The sequence below is a fragment of the Equus asinus genome, chromosome 1, assembly GCF_041296235.1.
Source record: "Equus asinus isolate D_3611 breed Donkey chromosome 1, EquAss-T2T_v2, whole genome shotgun sequence".
Classification (NCBI taxonomy): domain Eukaryota; kingdom Metazoa; phylum Chordata; class Mammalia; order Perissodactyla; family Equidae; genus Equus; species Equus asinus.
The window spans coordinates 110,803,654-110,829,537 of NC_091790.1; the positions used below are offsets into that span (position 1 = coordinate 110,803,654).

The window sequence follows — 25,884 nt, forward strand, 5'->3', positions numbered from 1 at the left end:
TTTGAAAACTGTTGAGCGTTATTCTACAATCTTAGCTGTTCATTTTTGAAGCATGAATCCAGAACTGTTATCATTCATATATGTGGATAGGAGTTAGAATTCTCAATTGCCATGTAAAAATCTTCCTGGTTTTGCCATTTTCTCTTTTTCTGAATTTTCGTCTCCTTATTTGTGGTCAAAGGATGTCTGGAAAGTTCAAGGCTCTCACTATGACTTTGAATTGTACAGTGAATAGAGAGCATTCTGGCCCATCAGCGGGTAGTGGTGGAAATCAATCATCTGTAGAACAAAATGATGTTTTCTTTCTTTCTTTAGAGAAAGGTCACTTATCCTAACATTAAGCATCATTATTAATTTCGAAGTGAAGTTAACTGGCCAGAGACCTGTGTACATCCTACAGGTCACAAGGACAACAGACAAGGGCTCCAAATTAATGAGTGCATGTGAAAGCACTTTAAATCCATAACATGCTTGATAAAGTGTAATTATTATATACATATCATCCTTTTTACCTAGAAAGGACAATTGTGAGAGGGAAGTAATTGTGTTTTTAGGACGTGTCTGCACTACTCCCCTGTGAAAGCACTAATTTTGTGTTTAGAATATTTTTGACAGAACCAAGTAAACCAATATGTGTTCTAGCTATAATTCGGGGAGATAAAAGGTTCGTGGACCACTGCTGCTCTCCTGGACATCTCGATCTTCTCTCTTTATGGCTCCTGGTTTATAAGCATGAACAGTGATGGTCTAAACCAAGCTTGCTACACTATCATTACACGTGACATTCACGTAGATATAATACATACTTATTTTGAGGCCTGTTGAAGCAGTGAAGAGTTTTGGAAGTTAGCAACTACTTGAAATAACAAGCTAAATTTCATAATTCAAGGATGCATCTAGTTCCCAATTAGGAATAAAAGCCAGAAGAAGCAGCCACTCAGTTGAAGGTATTGGTATGAAGTCCAAAGTATGAAAGATAACATAAGGATAAAGCCATTAAGTGAATCTAAGTCTATAACAAAAGAGAGACAGTAAGATTCCATCCCAAGAAATTGGTTTAGAAATCTGGAAAGAAAATCAAAATATTCATCTTGAATAACGACTTGCTACTTGCGGTCGGCACACTACAATATTTATGTATCATTCACTGGCCAATGTCCTATTTTCTATCCTAGCTTCTCTGTTTCAGAAGGCGTTTCTTTCTGAAAAGAAATCTGAGGACTTTTGATTACCCAGATAACACATTTAAAGTTCAGCTAATTAGGTAACTGTTGCAATCTCTAACTGTAACTATTTAGGGCCAATATTGCTACTTTTCTCTGAGAGGATGAGTCTGGATTCAAATATTGTGAACGGTTTAATAAAGACTTTTGTAGATGATTTTATGAGATTACCCAGGCATTTGTTTCAACCTGGAAAATAGCTGAATAGTACATGGAGAAGATACACTCTCCATTTAATGAGGTAGACAAAAAAAAAAAAAAAAAAAGTATCATCGCCATTAACCTACGGGGGAGGGCAAAAGAAACCGGAAGAAATGTATTTAAATAATAATAGACTCAGCCTCAGAAAGGTAAGTGTGAAAACACTATATTTTAACTGTGTAAACTCTTTGAGTCGAGTCTAGGGGAAGTCAATGAACTAGACAGCATTAAAAGATGCAGCAAATTAGATCCACAGGGGAAGCACTGGTCCTCGATGGGAAAGAAGAGAGAGCATCATTTTCTGTGCTTGGAGCATCCAGGTAAGGATCCCCTGAAGCAATCTTACCTTTGTTTTCTGCCTTCAGTTCCTCTGCCATCAAGCTGTCTTGTCGGTTACCAAGCACAAATGCCAGAAACGAGAGGATCAGAGCATCCAAAATCCCAATAATAGCCAGGATGTACGCCCAGCGGACTGAACAAGCCCCGAGCGTGTACTTGTCTGTCTTTTCTCCACACATCCGTTTAACTTCGTCTGAATCCCAGCCATCAGGGAAAATCATACAGCCAAGCACAAGGCAGGCAGCTGAGAGAGAGAGAAAAGAAAAAAGACAAAAAAAATGGAGTGAACGTAAGTTTTATTTTAGCAAAAATGGCTACAGTGCATCAAATCACTGTTTTGAACTCTTGATTTAAAAAACAGCAAATCTGGGGCTGGCCCCGTGGCTGAGTGGTTAAGTTCGCGCGCTCCGCTGCAGGCGGCCCAGTGTTTCGTTGGTTCGAATCCTGGGCGCGGACATGGCACTGCTCATCAAACCACGCTGAGGCAGCGTCCCACATGCCACAACTAGGTGGACCCACAACGAAGAATATACAACTATGTAACGGCGGGGGGCTTTGGGGAGAAAAAGGAAAAAAAAAATAAAATCTTTAAAAAACAGCAAATCCCACCACTCTTCTACCCTGTTTTTTTTATTTCCTGGCTAACTTAACAGCAGCCCGGCACCCCAGTGAAAGGAACTCTGGGAATGCTCTTTGTACCACAAGCCTGAGCACTCTGAGAGAAGTGAAGGAGTGTTGATCTCTAAGAAAATACTAAAAATAAATCGAATTTCGGTGCGCAGTTGTGGGAAGGCTTCCATTGCAAATAAGGAATCAGAACACTGCAGAATGACTATCCAGTGGTGGCTTTGAAGAGCTATGACAGCAGCCAGATAAGGGACTAGGGTGACAGGGAAAATGCCAGAATGTATATTGACTTGAGTCATGGTAAAAAATAATTTCATATTGCGACCCCTACACACACACACGCACACCGAAAAGTTTCTTAGAACTACTTACCACATGCATTGCACTCTGACATTTTCTGTGCTGTTCTCTGTTCTATTTCATTTCTAAAAAGGCTGAAAAACAGTGCCACACAGTGTGGTACCACAGAGCTTGAATGGAAATTCAGGAATTTAAGGAGAATACATCTCTTCTATTTCCCAAATATCACTGTGTGAATCCTATGAATACTTTTAGTAAGAATATGTTACTTTGAAGATTAAAGAAGATAAGTAGCTGTTGTTGCCCCTTTCTCTATTTAATTGAATTATTTAGGGGCAAATGATGGTAGTTTTAGGTCATATAGAGCTTTCTGAACAGGTGTGTTCATTCATTAATTCATTCACTCATTAATTCAAAAACTATTTATTGAGTATCTCCTATGGAGTGCCAGGCACAGCTCTCAGTGCTGGGGATACAGCAAGAAAAGAGACATGGTTTATGTTATCATGGAGCTTACGTTTTATCAGGAAAAGAGGCAAAAAGAATAAGTGAGCATACAAATAAAATAGTTGTTAGTTGTGATAGGTACTAGGTAGGAGAGAAACAAAAGGCTGAGATAGAGAATAAAGGGTGGGACCTTTCTTAGAGGAAGTGGTTAGGTAAGGCCACTTGGGAGGATGACAGCTGAAGCTAAAGCTAAAAATAGACAAGGCATTGGACATGCGAAATTGATGGGAAAGGTGTTCCAGGCAACAGCACATGCAAAGGCCCTAGGGTTGGAAAGATACTTGGTGTGTTTGAGGAGCTACAAGGAGATCAGTGCCTGGGTTGGAGAAAGCGATCACTTTGAGGTCGCAAAGGAGGCAGGGGCTATGCACCAAGGAAGGTTATTGGGCACGTAACTGAAGAAGACTCCAATGGCACAACCAAGTGAGTTCTGTGACTCTCAGGGCCAAACAACGCCTGACACTGGCAAGAAGGGTTGCTGTGTAACTCTTGCCTCACTGCTCCTTACTGAACAAGCCAGAGTGGACCCCTACTGTCCTATTGTTAAACAGGAACGTGGCTCTACAAGGCGGGTCTGGAGGAAACAGAGACAAGAGGGCTGACAAGTAGGAAGAGTGCCGGGGAGAACTCGGATTTAGGGTATCTTGCCATTTTACAGAATGATACTTCAAAACTTTGCATCATGCTTGATTCCTCTCTTTGCCCCACGTCCCAAATGTTGCTATGCTTTTCTCACCTGTATCTCTGAACAGGTAGGCATCACTGACACTTCCCTACTTTAAGCCTTTGCCATGCCTCAAAGGAATGCTCACTTCTCCCTGCCTTCAGTTCGCCCCCATGTTATCCTATATCACCTACTACTGCTCGGACCATCACACTCAAAACCTTTTGCTGGCTCCGCACTGGTACGGAAGAGCACTCAGACCTCTCAGTCAGGTACTCAAGGCTCCATGATCCAGTCTCCACTTATTTTCCCAGCCTCCGTCCCCCTTACACTCTCCACTTCACTTGGGTTGAACTACACATGAATCCCTGTCCACACACCAAGTGTTTGGGTCCCCCTCTTTTCTCTTCTGTCTGGAATATTTGACACTATTGTCCCTAAGTGTTCCGCTCTTAAATATCTTTCACCATTCAAGTCAAGCGCGACCTCCTCCACAAAGCAAGCCATCTCAAATTCTTGCCCTACAATATTGCCCTTCTCTGAACTCCTACAGCTGTTGACTATACCTATCTTAGAGTCCTTGTGGCTTTTTAGATTCATTATATTTATTTACAGGTATTACCTCAATTAACAGACTATAAACTTTCTGAGGAAAGGATCTTTGGTCAGTCATCATATTCATAGCACCTAAAACAGTGCCTTGTAGATATCTGGCACTAAAATACTTTTGAATGGGAAAGTGAATGAATGAATAAATGAATTGAAACACCTAGACAGCAGACTCTAAAATATAGTTTATAGAAGTCAATACTACAACTACTCAAGATCACGAATCTAGTTAAAGTTGGATTCACTTTTAATAGGCGACATTTAAGAAAGACAATTTTGTTACGACGAGACAACACATTACAAGTACTTGGGAGATTAAATAGAAAAAAGTGAAGCTGATGATTTGAAAATATTTCAAATTCCCATCCAAGTCCTCGGTACCAATATGCTCTCAAAAGCATTTCTAGCGATGATGATCTGTGTCTTTTAGAAACATGTGGTTTCCATGAGCAAAACTTTATTTGGGAAGACACAGATCTTTGAATCCAATCCACAGTTCAGAAAAATCACCTCTAAGGATGCTATATTACTTGGAATATTTTAAAAATATTCTAAACGCTTTTCACACATTAAACTATTTTTATCTATGAGAAAATTAGTTTCTTATAAAGAAAAAGGAAAATTAAATATTTTTCCTTTATGAATGGGAATCACTCGGAGAATGATAATTTATAGTTTTAGCTAAACTTAATAGAAATCACCAAGTGACACAAGTTTGGGCAGGTTATTGGACATTATAGGACAGCTTTGCTGGAACAGAATGTTTGTGGAATGGTAACATCAACAAAGACATCTTTTCTCAAGGTCTTTCTGCATTGAGGGTAGAATGACTAACAAACATTCCCATTTCGGGAAATTCTGAATTACAGGTTGGGATAAAAAGAGCAGAGGCAGAATTAACACTCACACTAAAACCTCAGGAGAATATGAATGGCAACTCATTGTTTCCTATCATCAAAGTACATAATTTCCTTAATCAAATTTTAAGTGAAGATCTCGGAAGATCGATGATATAATATATAATTGTGCTTCATTTTATGCAATGGGTATTTGGCTCAAAGTTACAAAAATAGAATTTTTGAAAGGCAATTCTTATTTTCAATAGTCTAAGGAAATCGGCTATTCAGAGAAATTCTAAGATAAAACCTGGGCCAACAAGGGCAGGTTTTGGCCTCCTGGGGAAAATGTTTAGGTCCCCCCCAAACAAGTGTACTCCAAGTGACCTTCAGTCTACAAGGCACTGGAATAAGTACCACCCTTCGTGTTGGCCTTTTCTTAAAGTGAAAGATCTGGTCTACTTCTGATGTATCTGTTTTGAAAATCTGAATGGTTGTATAGTAGGATAATAAAAAATGAAACTCAATTGCACTTAAAAGCTTTCAAAACCTTGTAAGTGAAATCTGTGATTAAAATTCAATTTTTAAGTAAATAAATCCTACCTTTCTCAAAACTGTGCTTCTGGATGACCACTGCGTAACAAAAATTTTATTTTTTGACAATGTATTATCAAAATATACATTTTCTACTCCCCATATCCAACCTTCGCCTTCTTAGTTGTTTTGTTTTATTTTTGAAAGGCGAAGGTCCCCCAAAAGATACAGTGTATTTAAGATTAATTTAAGCCATTAAAATAGTTTAGGCTCTGTTGGTTTCTTGGGAAAGGTATGATTATTATGTTTGGCACTAATGCCTGAGTGCTACAATAAACTCTGCTTTCTGGCATTCTATTAATCAGAACCTTGTTAACCTGAACGATTTGTATAGCCGCTGGAAATTAACAGCTGCTCCTAATCCTGACTAAGAAGTACCTGCAAGATCCTAGGCTCAATCAACGAAAGATTACATAATATTCCTCTTGGCTTTATAATTATTTCTAATTCTTTGCAAATTGATCATCCTGTAAGACGCGGCACCATCCCTACACTCAATATTAACATGTGCGAGGCCCCAGAACATTTGATTAATTTCGACATGCTATCTCCTGACCATGAGGGAGAGTGGAGAATTAGTTTCAATCAGGCTATTATCCCAAAATGGGTTTCTTATTAGACTGTCACCTAGGAAATGACTGACTTACTCGCAACTATATATTCCTTCATTTGGCCAGCAGGTTTTCTGGAAGTGTATCAGACAACATTCTTGAATGTTAAAGAGAAATGAGAGCTCACAAGCTGGAGGTGAGCAGAGAAGGATGAAAAGAAACCCACGCCTTTACTGTACACCGTCATGACATCTTCTCATCTAGAATATACAATAAAGGCGTCCTCGGGAGGGCATGACTGTTGATTTCAATTTTAGGTGTACTCCAAATGGTTAGGAAGCATCCACATTCTAAAAGGAACCTCTGTGTAGAAGCTACTGCTGCCCACAATGGGTTCTTCTGAAATAGTACACACGCTAGCTAGTGGTTCCTTAGAGCCACTAATTGCTCCAGCATTTTTCTTGCCAAAGAGCTGAATGTAACTTCTGTGAAGGAAATATCCTTGGAAAAACCCACAAATGTTTTTAATTGGGTCTTTCTCCAAAGGAAAATGAAGCCAGATGAAAAAAAGCAATAGAGGGCCTATGATTTGGGCCGCTCGGCGCCTGCTGGTATTGATGGTCTGACGATTCTAACCAAGCCTTTTATCGTTGCAAACCTGAGAAGTGCTTATTTTTTGGATGGGAAGAGAAAGTCTAAATTCATTCTTTAAAGAGTCTGTGTGCTGTTGCACAAAAAGCATGATAAACTGCCTCACGTTGCTGAAGCACTCAAGGGGAATTTGGTGAAAAAAAAGGACCTGCATTCACTTAACTCTATCAATTATTGAGGCATACAGTAATTGAAGAAACTGATGCCAGGAGAGCCGCCAGGTTCTGGAGGGGAGGCATTCGCACGAGGATTGTTGCTCTAAACACCTGGTATAGGAGCGACACGAAGCATTCCTACAGATTGTTCATTTGCACGTGGCTGACAAACTCAGGCTATGGTACCTCTGTGTCTGGAAAAGGTATTATATTTATACCTCAGAAAACTGAGTTGCTAGACAATCCAAGACATGAAATACTGTGGTTTAGAGTCTGGTAGAGAAAACAAATTGTCTCCTGATAAATTTTGGTTTTAAACCCAGTATAATTTATGGGCATTTAACTTGGGGTCATAACACAAAAGATACAACATTTCTTAGAAACGGAGGGGAAAATAAAGTGTAAACAAACCCTGGGCTCTCAAAGGAGAAGAGTTAGAAAGTTGTTTGTGATGATGAGAAAAGCTTTCTCATTCGGTCCACTCAGCCCGATACCCATCTGTAACTTGTGCTGAATCAGCTGTGAAACCCTGACCACACCTGAAGAACATTTAACTGTACAACATAACTTGCTAATTTGTCCAACTTTTGAGGGTTAATAGCCAGATAGAATACAAATCAGAGTTTAGAACTTAAAAATGCAGCTCTGGTCTCTAGAATGCTACCAGATGGCTTTTGATCTATATCTTGGGTCCAATCAAATTCCTTGAAATCTTGATAACGACATAGTCAACAACACACATCATAGTAATAGTTAATATGTATTGAGCACGCGCCATGAGCGGGGCAGGTGTGCTCGCGTCATCTCATTTAATTCTTAAACAAAGCTGAGAGAAGCAGGAGAGCACTTCTTCCCAGCCCCTCTAGTTTCACAAAGAGGGATTTTTCCTGAAATACCCTTGGTGCCTTATCCCACTCCTTTTTCCTTGCTGGGAGGCGGAGGGGGTTCCCTGAGGAGTATCTGGAGGCGAGGATGGTCACGCCAGCCTGGGTGCGTGTGCCCTTAGGAGCCGTGTGCCCACATGAAGCCTATGCTCCCCTCCCCTGGGCTGTGGACTATACAGAGGGCAGCTTGATTTTCCAGTGCTGCCTAGGAGCAGGACGATACATATGCCTAATTCTGGGGGTGCAGAGGAAGTCCTTTTGGCTAAGAGACCCAGAGAGCGACATTCTTCAACTTGAACTGTCTCACAATAAAGGGGATATTTTGGTCTCCACCTGCTGGCTCTTCTTCATCTCTCAGTTGGTTCAGAGCTTGAGAGCATCTCACAGTTCTGGAGACTGGAAGTCTGAGATCAGAGGACCAGCATGGTCTGGTTCTGGGGAGCACAGTCTTCTGGGTGGCAATGACTGACTTCTCGCTGTCTCCTCACATGGTTGAAGGAGAGCTGGTCCACGCTCATCACCTAATTATCTTCCAAAGGCCCCGCCTCCTAATACCATCACACTGGGATGAGGGTTTCGACACATGAATTTGGGGGGACATAACATTCAGTCCGTTGAGAGGGGGAACGGAGGGTTTGTCATTCACTGCTTCTCCGCCAACTGTATTTTCTTTTTTACAGACTAGGAAGCCGGGGCACAGACATTTCAAACACTTGCTCAGGGTCATGCAAAGCCCTCAAATGGTTGAACTAGGATTTGAATTCAGGCAGTCTAGCTGTGGAATGTATGCTTTTACCACCATCTAGACTATTATCCTTCACTTCGCAACGATAACGATGCAAGTGAAATCCCTTTAGAATATTGGTTTTAGCACCAAGAACACTGACAGAATCTTGGCAGTGCTTAACATGTTGTTTATAATTAGACATTTATTCTTTGAGCACAAGAACTTCTACCAAAATGATGCTGAGAAGCTGTTTGCTTTTACATGTATAAATATTTCTTTCATTTACACTAGTATTTCACCTCATCACAATTTCCTCTTCTCTGTAGTGCCAAGAACATTAGAGTAATTACAAATTCTAAATCCCTGAAATGGGAATTAATGGAGTTTTATTGCATAAATATATGTATATTTGGTTTTATACACATTTCACAAGAAAATCCATCTTTACTTTTGGGCTTGATATTTTAAGTTGGCTATGTGTTAGGCAAACATTTTTATAGGTTCTTAAAAGGTATATATTCCTGTGAATATATATATATATCTTATTAATTTATACATGGTTACTTGTATGTAGAATAATTTCTGCTTTGATTAAAAATAAAGACGTAAATCAATTAGGTTATATTTAAGTTTTTCTGAAGTTTTACTCCTTTTAAGTAACTTCTTTGACTTTCTATAGACACATTGTTTTAATGAACATTTCAATAAAAATATAACTGAATGGGCTGGCAGGTCACACACATGTCTGAAACTGTTTTTTTTTGCAGGTGAGCCCTTGACTCAGGCCACATTGTCACGTGCTAAAATCTGTATCATATTTCAGACACAGAGTCTGAAGAGAAGAAGGGATCATCTTTCTCCATGGCCATATGAACAGGACCCTGTTTAGAACACCCATCACCATTCGCCCAGAAAATTCTGCTTTAGCCAGGATAACGTGCCAGCAAGGCAACTGGAGCAATGACTATCCTGCCAGCAGTTTTCCATGTGGGTTTTTGTGCCACGGCTCTTTTATTTGTAAAACAGGGAGCTCAGGTCTAGATTGTTGAATGGTTTACCTCCCATTTACCTTATATTATTCATATTTAGGAGTAAATCTGTATTCACTTGTTGCTCCATACATATACCTTTTACGGGAAATAATTGTGCTTGTAGAACTAATTCTCGAGCTGACTCGCTGTCTCGCACAGCAGGCGGAGAGAGGGCGGCACCCTCGCTCTGCACCCTGACCCGCCGTGGGACTCAGGGAAGTTGCTATTGGCTGGGATCAGACAAAGTCAGGAATCATGGCAGTCTGGCTACCAGCATTTCACTCCTCAGTACAAGGGGTAACCTCAGGAACAACTGAATTCCTTCTCAGGGAGGTTGAGCGCTCCCAAACCTGCTGGGCCGCCTGGAAACAGACTGCCCATTTCTAGACACCTTCCGGAAACAGAATTTGGCACCAATCCAGCTTGATGGCAGCAAAAGCTTTTCTTTCACACAGCTTGCTTACTTTTTATTTTATTCCCTCAAAGTAACATTTTAATGCTTTAGAAACTCAAGGTGGTAAAAAATTAATTCGTCAAAGAAAACGTGGAAAAAATATTGTATGCTAAAAATGTTGGAGTGGAACCAAGTGCGAGAAGGATGAGTGCTTCTCCAACCATCCTTCATGAGGAAAGGTCTTATTTTCAAGGGGCACCAGATGCACACATTTACACATTTTTAACAGACTCCTAGGTTACGCTTTTTCACAGTTTAGCTGATTATCCATCCATGCATCCATCCATCCATGCATCCATCCATCCATGCATCCATGCATCCATCCATCCATCCATCCATCCATCCATCCCTCCATCTACCTACCTACCTACCTGTCTGTCATCTTTATCTCTCTATCCCTCTGCCCAGTCCTGGTCCTTGCTCCCTGTAAGAACAGTTGCATCAGCTATGGAGTGCTGTCAATCTCTTCGCAGAGACGGCTTGTAATATCATTCAGGACAGACATGATATAGACGAGGCACTGAATTATTTTTTCACCAAACTGGAAAGGGCAGAATGGCACCATGGAGCACCGGACGACCAAATCTCTTCAGGCTGACTGTTCTTTCTGTCTATTCTGCTCCTCTTTAGTGTCACTTCCTCCCTCCAGTTCCCTTGCCCCTTGGATACGTAAGATGAAGTTTACGTGGACTCTCAGGGACTGATTTATTACATCCAAAACAAAAAACTGCTGAAGAGACGACTGTGGCAAATTGTTTGAGGTTTCTTTTGTTTATTCTTGCTCCCTTTCCCCATCAGATTTTCCTTAAAATGTTTTTTTTTTTTCAGGCTTTCATTCTCTTTGCTGGTCCTTCGAAACAGCTTATTGAGACTTCGGAAAATAAATAATTCGAGACGTGTTATGCTTTGATCAAACTACAGTAAGATCTTCCGGTAATTTATATATTTATTGAGAATGCTGCTGCTTTAGAACAAGAAACTATCCCCATAGAGACTGAATTGGAATCGGCAATAGGCATCAAAAAAAGCTGTAGGACAAAAACCAGGTCAGGAGAGGGTGAAAGAAGTCATTGTGTTAAATGTTCTGTCAAAAGATTTCCGTACATCTTTCAACTTTAAGTTCTGAAAGCGGTAGCCTAAACTTTATAGATAAAACCTTGAACACTATGACATTTGAAGAACAATGCCTGAGTCGGAACAATGCCTTCCTTTGACTAAAATGAAATTTCATCCAGTTTTAACCTGCCAATGAAATGCCCAGAAGGTGGTTCTGCTTTGAACAGGGTGCTAGAGTGGCCCCAGGCAAGGCTGAGGGGAAAGTTCTGGAAACTGAACAGAAAGCTGAGGCTTTTGCTCTCTGTCCTTGGAGATTTCTTCTCCCCTCAGGGCCCTTTAACCATAGGCCCCAGGTTCCTTCTTGGCATTAAAAAAAAACATCTATTGTGTTTCATTTGCCCCTCTTACAGCTGAGGTGGGGGTATGCTGATGGAATTATAGCACTGTGACATCTAAATCATTTTAAATTCTGGGATGACGGTCATCTGAACTACTGATGAACTCTGCTAGTTAGAAATATTTACTAAATGTTAGGATGGTGTATTCTAATATGTTTCACTGAAGAATTTGTTTGTTTTTCTTTCATTTCTTGACCACTGTCTGAATCTAGAACACCAGTCACCTCCTTGCGCAGAGTAGGGGATATTAATTCTTGTTAGAGACCAATTTATCACCATGAGCAGAGATTCAAATTTCGGAATGGAAATCGAGAGCAGTCTAGAGCAGCCATAATCTGTGCTTGGGTCCTGGTCCCTGTTTACATGAGCCCAGCTCTGGGGCATAAAAAGATTCTCCACCCACAACACTGCCTGCTCCCCCCCTTCAAGGTATTGTTTGTATTCTTCAAAGTCAATTTTTAAATATAAAAGAAATATCATTTGGGACAAATTATGGTTTTGATGATTCTAGAGTCAAACACAGCCTAGATTAAACATTTCCTTATTTGTAATGTGTATTAGTTTTGTATTGCTACGATAATAAATCACCACCAATTTAGTGGCTTAAAACAACACAAATTTATTATCTCATAGTTCTGGAGATCAGAATTCTGATTTGAGTCTCACTGGGTTAAAGGCAAGTGTTGGCAGAGCCACCTTCCTGCCTGGAGGCTCTAGGGCACAATTCATTTCCTTGCCTTTTCCAGCTTCGAAAGGCTGCCCACATTCCTTGGCTCATGGTCCCTTTCCATCTTCAAAGCCAGCAATGTCCAGTTGAGTCCTTTTCACCAATCATCTCTCTGACCCTCTCTTTTGCCTCTTTTTCCCCCACTTTTAAAGATTCATGTGATTAGATTGGGCCCACCCGGATAATCCAGGGTAATCTCCCCATAGCAAATTCACCAGATTAGCAAACTTAATTGCATCTGCGAATTTAATTCTTCTTTGCCCTGTAACTTAACATATTGATGGGTTCCAGGGGTTAGGATGTGGACATCTTTGGGGAGGCCATTATTCTGCCAGCACATAATGTTACACACAGTAATGTGTTGTTATAATTCTGTTTCTGTCTTCTGATTTGTACTTATTGTGGTCCAGACCAAGAGGTGTAAAGTCAGTTGTAGAAGTATTGTGTGGGATAAACCCTGAGCCCCTGTGCCTCCCAAGTTTGACCTCTGCTGTGTTTTCTCAGCTTCTGACATGGTTCTGTCTTGTTTTCCTGATTAGCTTTATGGGGGCCAATATTTGACTTTATTTTGAGCCTGCTTGTCTGCAGTCCTGATATTTTGCTTGTCTCTGGCTGTGTAAATTCTTTTTCTTAAACTCTTAAAGGCAAGCCTGAATCATGTTCCAAGAGGATGGGTCACCTTGACCAAAGCAAGTGCTGACCAGAAATGCCATGACTTGGGGCTCTCTTGTGGCAGGACTCAGTCCACTTCTTGGCCACCTCTCTGCATTGGATATTGTCTCCAGTTTGAATCAAGCCTAACTTTGGAATCCTTTGGGCTACTTGCTATTCCCATTAGTGACTCTGTGAAAGCCCAGTCTTGCTAGTTCCAACTTTCTGCCTTTCAGCATTAGCTCTGTATTAGGGTTACGGCATGCTATTTGGTTAAACTCATCTAAATTCCAGCAAACAAGGCCATTTCAACAGCTCCAGTCCTGTGGAGGCTGTCACCAAAGACTCTCTGTTCTCTGTTCTCTTAAAATGTGGGCGATCAACATGAATACCGCTGATGTCTGCAGAGTGACAGTGCTAAATAAAAGCTTCCTGAAACTTCTGCCATTTGATGCATTTAGAATTTTGAACAACAGGCATATGGGTCCTGTCCGCTTACCTCTAGGTACTCAAGCACTCAACCTGTGGGCTCAACCTTCACATCTCTAAATCTATCTTCATGAGGACAGGCAGCATATTGGGAGGTCCAGACGCAGTTGCACGGAGTCAGTTATGGGTCTAGCGTGTAGGATGCACTCAATACCTCAATTCTTACCTATTATTCCTATGTTATCAGTTCTGATCCCTGGACACTAATGGTAGTGTTATTCTTACATAAAGCCAGAGTCATCATTTAGGTACCTGAGAATCCAGAATCCCCAGAAAGATTAGTAGTTTGAACAAATGTTGAAGAAAATAAACAATTTGTCAGGGAAATTGGAGCAAAAACTAGGAGTGCCTTCATTTTCCTAAAATATTTCGATGATGTAAAAATAATAGCTAACATTATCGAGTGCTTGTGCCAGCTACTCTCCTATATGAATCAACTCAGCTAAACCTCATTACAACCCTGTAAATTAGGGACTATCATTGCCCCATTTTATAGAAGATGAAGCAAGAATAGAAAGCTGAAGTAACTTGGAAAATGTCACAGGTAGAAAGCGAGGTGCCAGGATTGACACCTTGGGTAGTCTGACTGCTGTTCTATCTCTTAACCATTACATAATTACTGAGTTTAATTTTTACTATTTCAGAAAATCTCAGTGCTTTCCTCAGATGGTAAAATTAGCATACCAAAAAAGTAGATTCATCTAATAACTCGTGAGACTGATGTAGATAATCTGACAAAAGACTGGTCTGCGACTTAATTAAACACACTCAAGGTTTAAGGTCAAAGCAGACTGGAAAAAATGCAAAAATCAGACTCCCTGACAAATATTTGTACTGCAGCGCACGGCTAGGAGGCTATTACCGAGAAATGGTCTTGTGGCGGAACAATACCAGAGTTCCCATGCACTTTAAGAAATGGACTAACTTATCTCAAAGTATCGGCATTCCGAGTTGTCAAAATGACATCTCTAGAAATAACTGGCAGCAAGATCTCAGTAAACTAAAGTGCAGGAACTTCATCGATTTTTGTTGTTGTTGTTGAACTTTAGAACAGTGTATTCCCAGCCAGGGGAGTTCTGTCAGCATCTGATGAGAGTCTTAAGTGGTGCCATTTTTTGTATGGCCAGACATAAAGCAATTTTCCATATCTCTAGCAAATAGCCTCTTTAGTCAGGCAACTATTATTTATGCCTCAGGTCTGGGGATGGTGGTGATTAACACAAATCTAATTCCTTCTCTCGAGGGACTGGGAATCTAAAAGGTACCCAGTTTAACTGCTGCGATGAGTAACCAAGTTGAAAAAAAAGAGGGAGACAGAAGTTACGGAGTGTAACTGAGCACGTCATCTTAAACCTCCAAACTGTGCTGTGGAATCTCAAAATTTACTGAAAGGGAAAACTTAAGCTTTTTGGTCCCAGACCATCATTCTTTCAACCAGATCCAAGAGACGGAAGAAGCCTGGCACAGAGAGCACTCACAGTTGGAGGAGGGAAGCGAAACAGTGTGTGCGTCTGTGGGGGCATGGTTATTTAATCACAGTACATAAAATGAAATGTAGGTATAAATATAACTGTTAAGAATAGGCGGGCAACCAGTATCCAAATAGAAATATGTAGTAGAACTTACAATTACCGGGGAGGACAAAAGGAATTTTTAAAAAGCTAATAATTCTAGCAAAAGAAATATGAACTTGGTTTATAGTCTCAAGCTGAGGAAGTCGGGGATGTCTCTGTTATATTGCAATAAGACTCAAACTCGAGCTCCCTGTATCATCAATAGTGTGGTACGTTATTCCTCTCTTCCACTGGAAGGATAGTAAATATTAGGACTGGATGCTTCCAGAACGAAAGTTATGTTTTCTTGAAAGAGTCTAAATAACAGGAAAAATGATTTGCCATTCCCTAATTTGGCTGAGGACACCTCATATCATTTTTGCCCAGAGACCTGCAGTGATCTGTGGACTGTAAGAGCTGACAAGAGCCTTGCTCTTGGGCCTTTCCATGTGGTGATGGGTATGTTTGGTTGTTTCTACTAGCCCTCAGAGCTGGTCCTTGAAAGCAGGGGAAAAGAGTTCTAGGCACTCAGACTTCTGCTCTCCCTTCGCCTGTTCTTTATTTTTGACTTATGCTAGGTCTTTGGCCTCTCTGATGCCCCTCTGGACTTCCCTCTTAGCATTTTTTGGAATTAAGCACCATTTCATGGTTTTAGATTCCTCTTATCTGCCTTGGCTTGGCTTGGCTGGTAGTATCATGGCTGAATATGCCCCCTAAAACGTCGCCTCTTCTCCTTTATGCATGCTCCTTCCTGCGTTGGAGAGGGGATCACAGTGGTTCCTTCAATTCTGTAGGAAGTATTTTTCAGTCATGCACATGAAGTTAGTGGAGAACTCAGCATGGCCTTTATAAGCCAGAATGGAGCCAGTATAGAGAAAAATCTAAAAAAAGTGCTAGAGAGAATGGAAAAGGCCCAGCTCTGTACCTAAGACTCCTCATGTGTCAGAGGGAGAGAGGGAACATCCTCCTTGGGGTCCCAGCAGGACCTCTGTCAGGAATGGTTAAATCCTTAAGGTAACTGAGGTTCCTTAAAGTTCCAATTGACACGTGGCTACTGCCCACTGGTCTTCCCAGGATATCAAGAGCTGCAATATTCAGATTATTCTCATCTCGTTGGTGGACAGTGCGTTCTTTGGTTCCTACAGGGTCCCAAATTTGCAGGTCAACTTGACCGGGAAGTTTCCACACCTGGGAGGGAGAGTGTTTATTTTATTTATCTCAGGCTGATACAATCCAAAATTTGACAGAATATATTTTACAGTGAATTGGCTGGTTAGAAACCCTAAGCTGCTGGCTCTTCCCTGACTGAACATTAGGCATCCTGGGAAATGGTGAGCTCTGGAGTGAATTAAGCCTAATGGAGCATGAACTTAGGTCTCCATCCATCTGTCGTCAGGCACATTCAGGTACTGGATTTGACTGAGGTGGTGCTTTAGATGTGGCTGAGTGATGATACAACTGCCCCTCTGCACACCCGGGAAGGTGAATGTTTGGTGTCAAATTTAGAATGAAGATCCAAGGCTTCTTCTTGTCTTCTCATCACGGTGCACTGAGGGACGAGGATACTGGTCAGCATCACATACTAGTCTAGCTGGGCGTGTGATCTCGTAGATATCGCCCCCCTCCCCCAGAGTCTCAATTGCAGCTACTTGTGTTGACCAGTTTGTCATTCTGTTTTCAAAGATGTTGCCAAGAAAGAGAATTGTGGCTGGGCCACCGAATCTGGAATGAGATTAACATCAATGCTGACCATTGAAATTTCATCAGCGAGACAAACATCACCCATACAATTGACCAATGACGACTTTTCTCCCATTTGAAGATTAATAAAAAAGGAAGCCATCGTGGGGTATCTTGTAACCTGAAAACTGACTTCCAAGGAATAGTTAACACCTACTGTTTCTACCACCCTAACACGGTAAGTTCCTACATCCTCAACAATATGGTTCTGGGATTCAATCTTTACTGAACTTAAAGTCTGGCTCTGCCTCAACTCGGAGTAAGAGCTACATCGTGGATGCCGACTGTCTTGCATGTGAGACTTTGATGGTCAGGAAATTGAGAATATTGCCCATCTGTCCGGCTCCAACAATGCGCGGACCTGCTGGTGACCCTCCTAGCCTGTGGTCTCTCAGGATGCCGAGTCGTAGGCCAGCGCTACATACTATGTAGCAGTGTCCCTGTCGAGGCCTGTCTGGGAGTGATACCCCTGTCTGGTTCACCTGCCAGTGGTACCACTAGCTGGCAGCAGTTGATGCCCTGGAATTTTTTAGGAAATGACAAGGACCATGCCTGTCGTTGTTTTGATCTGGTGATGTTGAGTGGCTATTATAGCCGTGAAATAGGGTCATACGGTAGGCCTATAACATACACAATTGCTTTGCCACCAAAAGAAATGTATGGGAAGACAGAGGCCTGAGAACATAACCCTGACTCATTCCTCCAAGTTCCTCCTTTGAAAACACAATGAACAAAATGAGGCTGCTGGCAGAGCCTGGAGGGCGCGTGCTAATCCCACAGTTAAGGTCTTTGCTTCCTGCGGTGCTGAGGAAGAGTGGAGAGGACTGTGGGGAGAAGGCCCCTAATTTCTTGCTCCTTGAGGGGCCTGGCCAAGCAGACGCCTGTTTGCATGGGCTGCATATGCTCCTGGGAGGAGCTGCCAGACCTCACGACCCGGACAAGAGACACTGTGTTAGGCTGAGCTGCTCCCAGTTCCTGTAGAGGGAGAGGATGGCCTCTTGTTCCCAGACAGACCTCCTTCTCGCCTCAGTGTAGGCACTGCCAGTTCAGTTGCTTATCACTTGATGGAGCAGAAGTTTTCATCCCAACATCATGGCCTGGGGAACCTCAAAGTCCTGACTGGATGGGCGCTGAAGGTCAATAAAACACGAGGAGGGAAAGAAATGACAATCCCTTTAAGGGAAATCAGGGAACTAATGGAGGAAGGCAAAGCTGAACTGGACCTGGGGGCTCCTACTGCCATAAACTGAAAACAGAGGTGGGAAAGAACTCGAACAAAGCATTGAGGCTCCTTGCGGAGACGCAGTTGGAATACAAAAGACCCTCTCAATCTGAAAAAGAAAATAACCAAAGGAGATGGCTGTTGCTGAGAAATGAAAGAATGGTTTGGAAGAGCCGATAGAAACAAATGTCACAAAAGAACAAAATCCCAAGGATACGAGGGAAAAGACTAGAAATTTGGAGGTTACAGACTTGCAATGTAAACAATGAGCTCCAGGAAGAGAAAAAGGACTATATGGAGAAATAAATTTTTAAAGACGAGGAAAATTTCTCTGGACAAAGATAAGTTTTCAGATTAAGAACGGTTACCAAGACTTAGATGAGATAAATGAAAAAAATTAGGCACCAAGCTATATCTTGGTGAGGTTTATCAATTCCTCAGATTAGTAAAAATCTTATAAATTCCCACATAGAAAATGATAACAACGACAACAACAAAACAGATTAGTTAGAACAATAGTTCCTCTGTGTTATAGAGTTTTGAAACGTAACATATACCCAAAGGGAAAATAATAACCCTGAACTAAAATTTTGAAGCAGTCCGACAAAACCCACAAATTTTAGCAGAAGTAGAAATGCAGTGGTGTACTGGTAAATGATTAACAACCGACTACGGAAAAACGATAAACAAAACCCAAAGCCCTGTGTGGTAGTGCTTGTCAGCTTCCATGGTGTAAATATTCCCTTCGTGGCCAATTTCAAGCTATCAGGGTGATGTCTCAGAGCACAGAGTTGGGAAGGAAGAAGGTCAGTATGAACCAGCTCCGGGGCACCACTGTTGAGGACGGTACTCAGCAGAAGTTATCACAGCTTAGAAATTTAATCTTTGTGCAGTGCTGGATGACTAGGCACAGAAAGTACCTTGGTGGGAGGATACTTAACTTTGATATGTTAATAGAGAGATACAGGTGTGACTACAACAACTGGAGTGAGATGGTAATGCTCGGAAGAATGGAAAACAATTAATTAGCACTTCCAAATTAATGGGCAAAATGTAAAGGGCAAAAATGCAATGAAGAGAGAACTGATGAAGCCAGAGAAATAAAGAGAGGGTATTCCCGTTGCCTGTCCATCATGTAAGGAGCTGGGAAGTCACCATTCTACCCCTAACTATAAGTAAGAGGCTGGACAAACTAAAAAAGTCGACAATTCTTCTTAGATCTGTCAGGGAGTTGAGGTCGCAGGGCAAGCCGCTGCCCCCAAATTGAAGACACAGACAGGCAGACACGGAGAATCACAATTTACTGGAGCAGAACCGTCCTTGGGAAGCAGTGCTGGGCAGGAACAGACGAACTGTAATGGATGAATTGCTGGAGGCTCAGTGTGGACAAGTCCGGAAGGTAGAAACTCACAGGACCCAGTCATAGGGCGGCCTCCACACTTCTGGGAGTTTTACCTCCTGGAGCTTGCAGTGAAAAGAGGAGAAAAATCCCCTCACGCGTCCAGCAGCGGGCAGGGAAAAGGAACCATTTCGAAATATTCTAGAGCATTCTGTCCTTAGCAAAGCCTGCCCTCAAGGGAAGCTTTACCCGAGCCTAATCAACCTGGGGGAAGGGAATTACCCAATTCCAGCCCCCTCTAGCCATCCTGGGGCGCGGGATGGCACGATGGGGACTGAGAAGCACTTGTGAAGAAAAGGAAGTAGAGGGGAAAAGAAAAAATGAATTATGTTAAACGCTAAACCTAAAACAAATGGAAGGAAAAACACAAAGAATGTCAGTTATCACCATAAATGTGGTAAGTCTGAACTTCCCTATCAAAACACGTTATCATATTCAGTTAGACGAAATCCAACTCTGTGTTAACAAGACTCAGTTAAAATACAGTGACAAAGAAAGCCTGAAATGGTATGGACAAAGATAAACCTAGTCAGTGCAAACAAATGAAGCAGGGTAGCAGAATGCAAAGTCGAAAGCATTTAACGGGACAGAGATGTTTATATACACTAAAGATGATATCCATGAGAAAAATAAGCCACAAACCGGAATGCACCAGGCCATGTACAGACACTGCAGACCAACACGTAAGGCAAACTTCACTAAAAATTTGAGGAAAAGATGATAAAATCACAGTGGAAGAATTTAATAAACTTTCAGAATCTGACAGATAAAAATAGTTAAAAATAAACAAACTAAAGGATTTGAATAACATAATCAACAAGGTCAATAATTGACATCTATAGAATTTTTACCCAACAAACAGGAAAGATAACTTGAGTCCATAGAATACTGACGAACACCAATATGGTGATAAAGGGCCTATGTAAATTCATCAAAGTTGTGATTTTTCAAAAGCTACATCTTGACTTGAAAAGACCAGAAATCAACAATAAAAAGATGACCAGAAAATCTGCTTGGAAATTAGATGGATACTAAAAGTTAAAAAAAAAAAAAATCTGGGGGGCTGGCCCAGTGGCACAGTGTTAAAGTTAAGTTCGTGTGCTCCTGCTTCACTGGCCTGGGGTTTGTGGATTTGGCTCCCGGGTGTGGACCTATGCATCGCTCATCAAACCATGCCGTGGCCGCGTCCCACATACAGGATGGAGGAAGACTGGCACAGGTGTTAGCTCAGTGACAATCTTCCTTATGAAACAACAACAACAACAATAATAATAATCTGGAAAAAATGGAAAGAAGTCTTTATATCAAAACCTATAGGACAAAGTTTTTCCTTTCAAGATTGCAGATGGATGACAAATGTTTACTTCATTGTTCTGAGACTCTAACTAAATTGGTGATATAGGAAAAAAGATATAAGCCCACAAGAAACATTCACAGTGTGGTGCAACCATCACCACCAGCCACCTCCAGCACTCTTTCATCTCCTCCAAATGAAATTCTGTGCCCAGTAAACATCATCTCCCATTCCCCAATCCCCCAGCCCCTGGCAATGACCATTCTACTTTCTATCTCTAAGAATTTGACGACTCTAGGAATCTCATATAGAAGGAATTGTACAGTATTTTTTCTTCCGTGACTGCTTTATTTCACTTAGCATAATGCCTTCAAGGTTCATCCACATGGGAGCATGTGTCAAGATTTCCTTCTTTTTTAGGGCTGAATAATATTCCACTGTATGTACACACCACATTTTGTTTATCCAGTCATCTGTCAGGGGACATTTGGGTTGATTTCACCTTTGGAGTATTGTGAATAATGCTGCTATGAACATGGGTCTACGAATATCAGTTCAAGTCCCTGCTTTCATGTTTTTCTTTTTTTTGTACACCCAGAAGTGGAACTGCTGGATCAGATGGTAATTCTATGTTTAATTTTTTTGTAGAAAATGATACCATTTTCCACAGCAGCTGCATCATTTACATTCCAACCAGCCATGCACAAGGGTTCCAATTTCTCCCCATCCTCACCAACACTTGATATTTTCCATTTTTTTTCTGATAGTAGACATCCCAGTGGGTGTGAGGGGATACTGTGGTCTTGATTTGCATTTCCCTGATGACTAGGGACGTTGAGTATATTTTCACGTACTTATTGGTCATTTATGTATCTTCTGTGGAGAAACGTCTATTTAAGTCCTTTGCTCATTTTTAAATTGGGCTGTTTGTTTTTTTGTCGAGTTGTAGGAGTTCTCTATATATTCTGGGCACTGATTCCTTATCAGATATATGATTTGCAAATATTTCCTCCCATTTCATGGATTGCCTTTTCACTCTGTTGATAGTGTCTTTTAATGCACAAAAGTCTTTAATTTTGATGAAGTTCAACTTACCTATTTTTTCTTTCGTTGCTTGTACTTTTGGTCCTTATAGGGTTTTAAACTTTGAATTGACTGAGACCCAAAACAGTCTGTCAACCCCTCCAGAGCTTAGTAAACTGAAAGAGACGTGGCTAACTTTAATTGGTAAGTTTATGACTTTTTTGTTTTTATTTTTTGCTACTAAGTGGGAAGAGGAGCTCTAATGCAAGACATAATCGGTTATAGAAAATGAAAGTTATTTTTTGTTGTTCTTGCATGTCTGAATTTTAGTGTATACGTTTTTGGCGCTTCCTCAAAAGGATGGCTGAAAATTCAGAAGCAAAATGTAACAAAAGCCCCATGAAAATGGTCACAGAATACTGTTCCATGCCAAGAACGTGCCGGAACGAGGCCTGGCCAGGAGCATGTCGCTTGGCATTTTGAGAGTTATTCACCAAGGCCCTGTGATATTGGCTGAGGATTTGGAACTTATTTAGGTTATTTTGTTTTTCCTTCTCAAGAACTTGAAAACCATCACCCAGGGAATAAGAAACCCATAATACAACCATAGTAAAGATGGGAAGTTAAATTGAAAGTCATAAAAGGCAAAAGAGAATTTCAGAAGGAATCAATGCGCTGTTGCGTCCACAGCCCTCCCACCAGCTCGCTAGAACATGAATAAATTAACTGGGTGTTCTCTCTGTGCTGATGTTTCATGATCGCAAGTTAAACAACTGACAAACCGGCTTTTCCCCTTCATCTTTAAGGACATAAATATTCATGCATCAGCACTAGGGTAAAACCCAATTATAAAGACATGTTCGACGAAAAGCTCAAAATAAAAGCTTTGCTTTCTAGTTTTGTTGTACTTCTGAAATGGCATATGGAGAAACTACTCCAATTTGCAAAGGACACTACTTATTTTTGAAAAGCCAAATGACTTATTATATATATATATATTCTTTGTCCTAATATACAGCAAATCTGACTTCTATCCGTGCTTCTAAGAAGGCTAAGAGCCTCTTTTGGCAGGAAACATCGCTCTATATTTTATTTTTAAATCATATGTTATTAATACTCTCAGGCAGTATATTTGCTCAATCTTTGTTTACGGATTCTTGTGACACAGAAATTGTGTGACCCTCCTCATATATCTGCCAATTTGAAATAAGTTGCAGGTTTTCACACAGATTCTCAAAGAACTCGAACTGTTTGATAAGTCTTTGCTCAGAGCTCATCTCTTATTAGTTGTTAATGATTGTCTTTATTTTTGGAGACAGTATTTTCCTGTAGTGTCATTGTCCATTTCTTCTGGACCCTACGACTATTTCCTTGCTGTAGGAAAGTCTCCTTGATGTGGAACAGAGTGACTTGATTCCCTTCTCTCTCATGGCTTGTTGACGGAAAGAGTTTCTAACAAAGGGATAAAATAATGGGTCATTTCATTTCAACTTCACCGTCTGATTCGGCTTCGACCACATTTATCTTTTCTTATGGTTCCCAGTCACCTTTTCCCGATGAGTGGCATTTTTGCAAGTTCACTCCTGCGCCGTGAAACCCCTTCTCAATGAGTCTGTCTGCTGCCCTTGTACCCCAATGCTATGCATTTATTTTTTAGAAAGCAGCTCAAATGACAACTCCTAAAACAAATTTCTGGTTTAGAACTCTGCAGGGACAACCATTTTACCAGCTGCTACAAAACCCTCAGAGCCATCAATTTCTTGCATCCTTTGTGGCGTGACCTTGAATTGTTCAGCTCTCCCTGGAATTAGTCCTCTTCAGTGACAGTGAGGCGGGGGCTTACACTTGTCTGTATCTTCCCCTCTTGCTAAGACTTTTCCTCCCCACCCCCTTAGCTAAGTTAGCCCATAGTCTCAGTACCCTTTATAAGGTGAACTTTAATAAATTTTACAAAGAAAACACACACACACACATGCGCGCGCTTAGTGATACTTTGTCTTTTTCCGTTTCATCCCTCTAAACTTTGTATCTCTTTATTTAATGCCATCTCTGAGCACACTTATTAGACACTGGTGGTTTGCAGCTTACATATTATCATTTAATCCTCAAAACAAGCTTGCAAGTAGGCATTAATCCTGCTTTACAAATGAGAGGTTTGAAGCTCAGAATTGAAATCATCTGGCAAAGGGCACGCACATTTAGAAAGCAGGGGAGCAAGGATGTGAGCCCAAATCTGTCTTCTCTTCCTGCTACAGCCACTGCTTTCGTACCTGGCGTTCTGCACGATTTCCAGCCTTCTGCTCATTGCTTATTGCCCTTGTCCATCCATGTCAGATCTAGTAAATTTATTGCTATTGCTTCTAGGTCCCTTGGATAGGTGGTACGCTTCCTCTGGATACTTTCCATTCCTCCTGTCACCTTCCATTCAGCGGCATGGACCTCACCCAGCAGAAGCAACGTGCCAGTCTTCCAGATCTGAAACACCCAGTTGCAAAGCCCATGAATTTCCTGGTCTCAGCAGCTTCAGTGGCCTTGTTTACAAATCAGGATGTTCGCTCTTGTTCATCCGGCGCATCTCGCCAGCTGATTGTTCTTATCACAACACTGAGGATTCAAAAATCTAGGAGACCCAACAGATAAGGTTATACCTTTTTGATAAGGGTCTCATCAGTCCTCTTGTTTCTTTGTTGCTTTGCATCTTTTATTGTGACACTCTTAGTTCTGGTTAAATAGGGATGGCTCATCTATGGCAATTACACCGAATCAACATAGTTAATTCATTCGCTTGATTGATTAAAAACCTGACAAACGACTTCCTTTTTCTTTTTTTTGGGAGGGGTGGCGGTGGTAGGCATCCACAGAACTCTGAATTTTTCACTTTATTTTGACATCATGTCCACAAACCTTTGTATAGATTTCTCTCACCACCACTTCCACTTCCAGAAAAAGAAAAAAAAAACAGGTTTTCAGGTTTTTAATTGAATAAATGAATTAACTATAATTCAATATAATTGCCATAGCACCTTTAATAAATTGTTCTTTTTGGGTGTACTTAGGTTGAGACTATTAAATCTGGTTCTCAAGGCTTCCATATGGCAACAGACCAGTATTTCTCAACCTTGCTTTTCTTTATTCCCCTGTAAGGAGCATTTTAGGACATTTTTTCCTAAGTGCCCTGCTAAGAAACTTTGATACCAAAATGCATTGTGTGTTTATGTACTGTAGCCTTTGGGAAGAGGTCACAAACCGTTGTAAACTGATATTGCTCCATCAAGAATGCATGCATAGACCACCAGGGTAAATTCTGACACTTCAGTTAGATGTTAAAACATTCTAGAACACTTTTTATGGTCCTGGCTGTTCCTGAAGGAAAGGAGAGGAAAACACTCTTTGCCTTTTCTCCTTCCATTTCAAGACCCTACCAGGAGACCTGGCTAGTTTATCCTAGTTTATGCAGAACAGAACAAATTCGTAACTATTTGTGTGGCTATTAGGAAGCTCAGACCAAAAATTCAGGTGGACAAGAAATCCAGCTTTCTGTATTATGCTCTTAAGGGAATTTAATTTCAGTTTCTTTCTTCCATTCTGCTGAATGGCAGAAATTTAATGCTTGGCAATTCAAGGTTCTCACTCCTCTTTTCTCTGGGGTTTTGTTTAAACTCCAGGCAGGTTTACAGAGCTCTGGTCCTGAGTTTCCTACCAAGGTTGGTGTCTGTTCAGATGCCCTGGCTTCCGGCCGCTGGTCCAGGTGGGGCTGTTAGATTCTCCCTGGATCCAACCACTACGGCCTCCAGGTTGGCCAGCTCTCTGTCCTCGGCTGTCCCACTCTTGGTTCACGGGAACACGCAGCTGCTCCCGCACCCCAGTGCTGCACTGAGCTCTGCTCCTCTCCTCCTGTCAGGAGGCAGGGCTCACCCACACCACCCAGCGTTCAGGGAACCCTGGAGAATGTCTGGGCCTGTCCCCCTAGATACACAGC

At 41.3% G+C, this 25,884-nt stretch overlaps 1 protein-coding gene across 5 annotated transcripts in view; it reads right to left on the bottom strand.

Annotated features, from left to right (window-relative positions):
• LHFPL3 (LHFPL tetraspan subfamily member 3) overlaps positions 1 to 25,884 on the bottom strand; it is a 499,890-nt gene that overhangs the window by 167,855 nt on the left and 306,151 nt on the right. For all 5 annotated transcript variants that reach the window (XM_070505559.1, XM_044769668.2, XM_070505577.1 and 2 more), the window contains exon 2: positions 1,771 to 2,007. In XM_070505559.1, the coding sequence (XP_070361660.1) occupies positions 1,771 to 2,007 (237 nt within the window). The remainder of the gene's footprint in view (positions 1 to 1,770; positions 2,008 to 25,884) is intronic.